Here is a 6,000-nt window from a genome sequence, read left to right on the forward strand (position 1 = left end):
ATTTCATTACTATCAAATTCCCTTGCATGCCTGCGATAATCAAAACCAGAATATGAACATCTTTAAAAAGAGCCCATAGTTATTAGAATTTTAAGATAGCCAACTCTCCACACCTAGCAATTAAAAGGGTAAAGAAAGGGTCACATTTCCTTGCATATTACAGTATAATAATGGCAGTCTCTAGATGATCATTTTTATAATTATTGGGATTTTTCAACTCAATAAAATTATACCAAAAAAAAGTAAAAAGAAAGAATAGCAGTATTAAAATGAATTAGGCTTCATACTATAGCTGCATTTCTATACATATTTATTTCAGAGAAAGCCTCCTGAATAAACATTTCTAGAGTTAGCAAGAAGCCCTGAAATAGAGAACAATTTGGATCAAGGATTTAACTATATCAACTATTTGCTGAATGTTTCCTTGCAGATAAAAGTATGTTGTAGTATTATAACTTAAAAGAATAGCAGAAAATGTACTTATCGTTTGTTAGTTCTATATAATAAGATATAAATATATATATATTTATAAGATATAAGAACATTACTTTTTTTTTTACTTTTTAGAAAAATACATTGTTAATTTTTAAAATCTGAATAAAATGTAGCTTGTTCACAGACGAACCATTCTAAGTCTTACTATTGTACCTCAAACTGTTTCCAAGGGATGCAGGTTAATATATGAAAGAAATATTTTTATTGAAATTTATCAATAAAAATATTTGGTTGGGACCTTTGTATTTTGTTAACATTCAAAAATCAGAGTCTTGGTAGGCACCTTTTTAGATCAACAATTTGATTTGATAAAGTGAACTAAAAAACTTCTGCCTTTTAATAAACTATGTTACTCAGAATGAAGTATCAGACTACTCCCGATTTTTGTTTACCGTAGACCAGGAGTATCAAACTCAAGGCCCGCGTGCGGTCCCCCAAGCTCTGTTTTCGCTGGCAGAGGGCTGCAGGAAGCTGTTGCAGCCGAAAACGGAGCTTGTGAGGGCTGCACACAGTCGTCCCGAGCTCCATTTTTGCTGGCAGAGGGTTGCAAGAGGCTTTTGCAGCCAAAAACGGAGCTCGGGAGCCCGTTTTCGCTGGCAGAGCACTCGGGCCACCACAGGCAACCCCGACACGAGTGATGTCAAGGTGGCCATGCCCACCCTGGCCACACCTACCCCAGACCCCCAAGGTCAAACACAATCCCGATGCGGCCCTCAATGAAATTGAGTTTGACACCCCTGCAATAGACTAACATAGCTCTCCTCATTTATTGGGAAGACCAGTAAATTAAAAACAATTTATGCAGAAGAAAAATAACAATATTCACATTCTTGTTTACACAAGCATTTCAAAAGCTGTTCTTTTGTTGTTGTTGTTGTGATCAGGTATAGAAGAAGGAAAAGGAAAACCTAAATCAGACTGAACACAGGATAAAAGAAGAAAATAGAAGACCTGCTGTTATATGAATGGCATCTCATAACATCAAAAGAAATTTCAAAGAGGCATTTATATTAACAGTGCATTCAAAATACTTTGTTTTTTAAAATGGGATGTTGATTTTATAATCTTCTTAATACCTTTGCTACAACATTGGAAGAATTGGGAAATGGGTATACCTCATACCTGAATATGACATTATTTATACAGAGAGAGGGTGTGAGTGTATGGGGGTCTTTCCGGCAACTGCTTTAAGAATGAAGAAATATCTATTTTGTCTTAGACTTGGAAACATTAGAAAAGTCAATCATTTGAATCATTTGGGTTAAGTCATAAAACTGCATCTGTGAAAGGATGGATAAGCCCCTTTGAACAAATTCAGGACCTTTGATTATGAATCAAAGAGTTCTGAGTTGCTGCCAATACATCTGGATACAGTGGTGTGTACCTGAAACATAGGGCATTCAGGTTTGGGGGTTGTCTGTGAAAGATTTACGAATCAATAAAGATCAATGAAAGATTCCCCTGAGTTATAAAAAAAAAAGGGAGCATCCTTAATTTTTTAGAATCTCTTTTTAAATAATTCATTGAAGAATAATATAACTTCTTCAAGACAAGGAGTTGGTTTAACTCATGATACCAATCATTATATCGTCTGAAAAAGCCACTTTTAATTGAAACATATGCATATTATTTCTTGCATATTAATAAAGAACATATTCCTTTCTCCCGTTACCTAATGGCCAAATGTTTTTCTCTATTTAGGTTTTTATAGTCAGCGTCAGGTATCTTGATGAGCTTCCACCATATCAAGAAATGACAAAGTCCATTCTCCTGAGGCTTTTTTTCATTAAAACTTTTCCTAAATAAAAAATAACTCATGGGATACTGCTATATAGTAGTTATTTATAACTTGGTTTATAATCCATATTACACAAAGAAAACTGGAATGGAGATGCATCTAGTGGGAACAACTGAATTAGTACTGATTCTGGTGCCCAAATGATTCAGAATGACAGAGGGAGCATTGAGCAGGCAGTGTGAGAAGTGAACAGTACAGTACAAAAATTTTGGGAGGCCTTTGTTGTGACCTAGGCTCACTTAGTCATTACAGGACACAATTATTCTCAAACAAAACTATTTTATTATAACATCTGAGAATTACTTCATTCCCAGCTTAGTCCAAATTAATTCCAAAACAAGTCCTTCAGAAAAAGTCATTCGGGCTTATCACAAACCTTTATCTTCTTTGGCACCCTGCCAAAGGCCTTTCTTGGCAAAGCCTCACAAAGTTCAGAAATGCCGATTGGAAAACAGATTTAGCAACGTTGCTTTCCTACAAAGAGCCCAAGAGCCTTTGCTGCTCTTTTAAGCCTTCTGGGAGGGGCCAATCATCTCCTGGCCTTACTCCTGAGTCGTCCTTTTTGCTTTAGCTGCTCTTGCCTTCTGGCAGCTCTGTGCATGCGCGCACTAGGAACAGGCTCCTTCTGTTCCTCTGCCTCTCTGATGTCCAACTCTGGAGGCTCTGGAGTCCGCACATCACTCCCAGATGGCCCTGGCCCCATCTCTGTCTCCGACGCAGAGCCCTCGTCTGGGCCTTCCCCAGACTCCAGGACTGGCCCATGCTCCTCCCCAGCGGCCTCACTGTCCGACTCCGCTGCTAGCTCCACAGGCTGCTGGCAGATCACAACAGCCTGCTGTAAGATCCCAGGAGAAAAACAGGCAACTTTTATAGTGTTGTACACTAGATAATCGGTTGAAATGTTCTAATTGTGCCAGAAGTATGGTCCTTGAAATGGACTGCTCTAACTGCATGTTGATTCAAATTAGTATTAATAACTTCACAATTGTAAAACAGGCTGCTTCCAACACACAAGCAGCACGTGTGTGTGTGTATAACGTTTGAATGTAACATTTGAAAGTACAGGTAGTCCTCAACAACAGTTCACATAATGATGATCAAAGTTTTAACAGCATTGAAAAAAGTGACTTATGAGTGTTTTTCACACTTACGACTGTTATGGCATCCTGGTCACATGATCAAAATTCAGATGCTTGCAACTGACTCATATTTATGACGGTTGCAGTGTCCCAAGGTCATGCAATCCCCTTTTGCGACCTTCTGACAAGCAAAGTCAATGGGAAGGCCAGATTCACTTAACAACCTTGTTACTAACTTAACAACTGCAGTGATTCACTTAACAACTCTGGCAAGAAAGGTCATAAAATGGGGCAAAATTCACTTAACAACTGTCGCTTAGCAATAGAAATTTTGGGTACGATTGTGGTCATAAGTGATGGATTACCTGTATATGTGTTTTACTTGCCAAGGAAATTTTGTGGAAAATTCTGATGAGACCAATACAATTTGGTGTGGCAATAGTGAGGAAAGTGGTGGCAACTCTGATAAACGATCACATTTGCCAACAGAACTTCCTATTACAAAATAATTATTTTTCATCTAAGGGCATCCCCTGAAAAGATTATAGTAAATCATTGGAATGATTCTCCTAGACCTCCTAGAGCTAGAAAAATATTTAGCAACAATAGCTCTAAACAAAATTCATGGTGGACTAGAAAAGAACTAATAAAGTACTGAAACAAACATCCTGAAATAAAAGGAAATAGTCAGAAAGGGCAACTTTGAAATACATGCTTTTAAAGACAAAAATGAAAGAAGAAGTAGGTAACACTCAACAAGATGGGAAGAGCATCTTGTGTACCAAAAATGAAGGGTTGGTTCAGTTAATGGAAAAGCTTTAAAATGAGGAGTAACCAAATTTATACCATAATACAGTTTTTCCCATATAACTGAGGGATTTATGATATAAACCTATTTATGTCTAAGTGAGAGATCGGAATGCTGTATTGGGGCTTTTTCCTTGGTAAGTGGCTTATGACTGCATTTACTATTTGCAACAACAGCTGAAAGATCTCAGTTGAATCACATATTATTTATCAGGAAATATTTACAGATGCTGTAAATTGAAGATATATAACACTTCACTGGTACAATGTAAATTAAGGCTTTGTTGTCAACAATGTAAATTCAACTTGATAAAAAATAAATGCCTGCAGTTTTGTTAATAGTACTCAAGCATGTTCATATGGCAAGGCTTACATAACTCATTTTTTTGCTGCTGGTACTTTATGTCTGTATTTCTCATTCTCATTGTTTTATTCATTAACTAAGTGTATCTTCTGAGTTCTTGTAGCAACATCGCTCCTTCCTTCCTACTTCTTGTTTCCAAGGAAGTGACTGATGCCTAGAAACTACAGTGTGAATTCTTATTACTGGCCTGAAGTCTCATGTTTATTTTGCTGATAAGGATAATGTGAGGATAGGTCCTTAGTATGCCACAGCTGACCAAAGGATGTACAAATAGCCAGTTACAAATACCACCACTTGATAAGTGGGAAGGGTGGCCACCAGTGCCCCCCTCTTCAACAAAAGAACAGATTACAGCTATAATCTCAGTAAATTTAATAGTAAATCACTTGGGAACATTTTAAGTATTAAGATTACAAAAGAGCTGGTACAAAGTAAAGAATTATGAATGAACTGGATATAAATTTCAATAGATCTATTTTTGTTTATAAACTGGACCTTTTTCTTATTTTAAAAACTGGTTCAGAGTAGCTTGTTTTCTATTTAAGGGGGAAAGTATTGGACTTCGGTAACAAAACAATGTTTTCTGCTTTACAGAGATGCTTATGCTTTCTTACAAAATATCTCAAAAATCAGTCCAGATACGAGTCTATAATTGTAGGGTCTTCTTCTAAAGATTTATATAAAAATTTATGGTGATTTGGTCTGTCAAACATGCTAAAATAATACAGGTTTAGATTTAGTACCACTCCATGAACAGCAGCTTTCTTGTCAACAAAAAAGCAGGAACAAAATCTGGATCAAAAACATATTCTTTTGCTGAGCTTTCCCAAGCTAAGACTAACCTTTGTACTTGTCATGTTTAGTCTGTAAATAATTGGCCAAGATTGAAATGGTTAATACACATATGTGCAAATGTATCTTGTTTGTGAATTTCAGTTCAATGTGATAAGATTTTTTTAAAGTCTGTTTAGATACCACTTTAAGTAGAAATCATGTCATTTACACATATTTTTAAAACACAGTTTATTAAAATGTTAAACCTTTACCACATGGATAATATTGCCCAATCTTTCCATTGCACAGTCCATAAGCAGAGAATGAACACAAGTCAAAGATTTTATGTTGAGGGTGACACTGACCTTCCATCATAATAAAATAATCTTTGCTATACTTTGTGCTTTCTAAATTGAAGTTTTTCATATATCGATGATGTCTACATTTTCATTTTACAGTTCAGCATCAGTATCACTGAATTTTGACTAAAACAAGAACCAAGACCTTGCCATCATAGCAGATGTTTATGTAATAATCAGGGTTGGGATTCAAAACCCATCGCTACTGGTTCGCTTGTGGGTGCGCGCGTGCTTGCGCACACTGCTGCGCATGAACTGCATGCGCAGAAACTTCCAGGCAGGTGGGTGGAGCCTCTCGCCGCTGCCGCTACCGATCCAGGGTGA

The 6,000-nt window shown here is 36.8% G+C and overlaps 1 protein-coding gene across 1 annotated transcript in view; it reads left to right on the forward strand.

The window, feature by feature from the left end:
• The window catches only part of AIG1 (androgen induced 1), a 69,780-nt gene extending 64,067 nt beyond the window's left edge, over nt 1–5,713 (forward strand). The window contains exon 6 of the mRNA XM_034418942.3: nt 1,380–5,713. Within this exon, the coding sequence (XP_034274833.1) occupies nt 1,380–1,417 (38 nt within the window). The 3' untranslated portion in view covers nt 1,418–5,713. The remainder of the gene's footprint in view (nt 1–1,379) is intronic.
• Nucleotides 5,714–6,000: the final 287 nt, after the last annotated feature.

The sequence above is a fragment of the Pantherophis guttatus genome, chromosome 1, assembly GCF_059756535.1.
Source record: "Pantherophis guttatus breed Tessera chromosome 1, ASM5975653v1, whole genome shotgun sequence".
NCBI lineage: Eukaryota > Metazoa > Chordata > Lepidosauria > Squamata > Colubridae > Pantherophis > Pantherophis guttatus.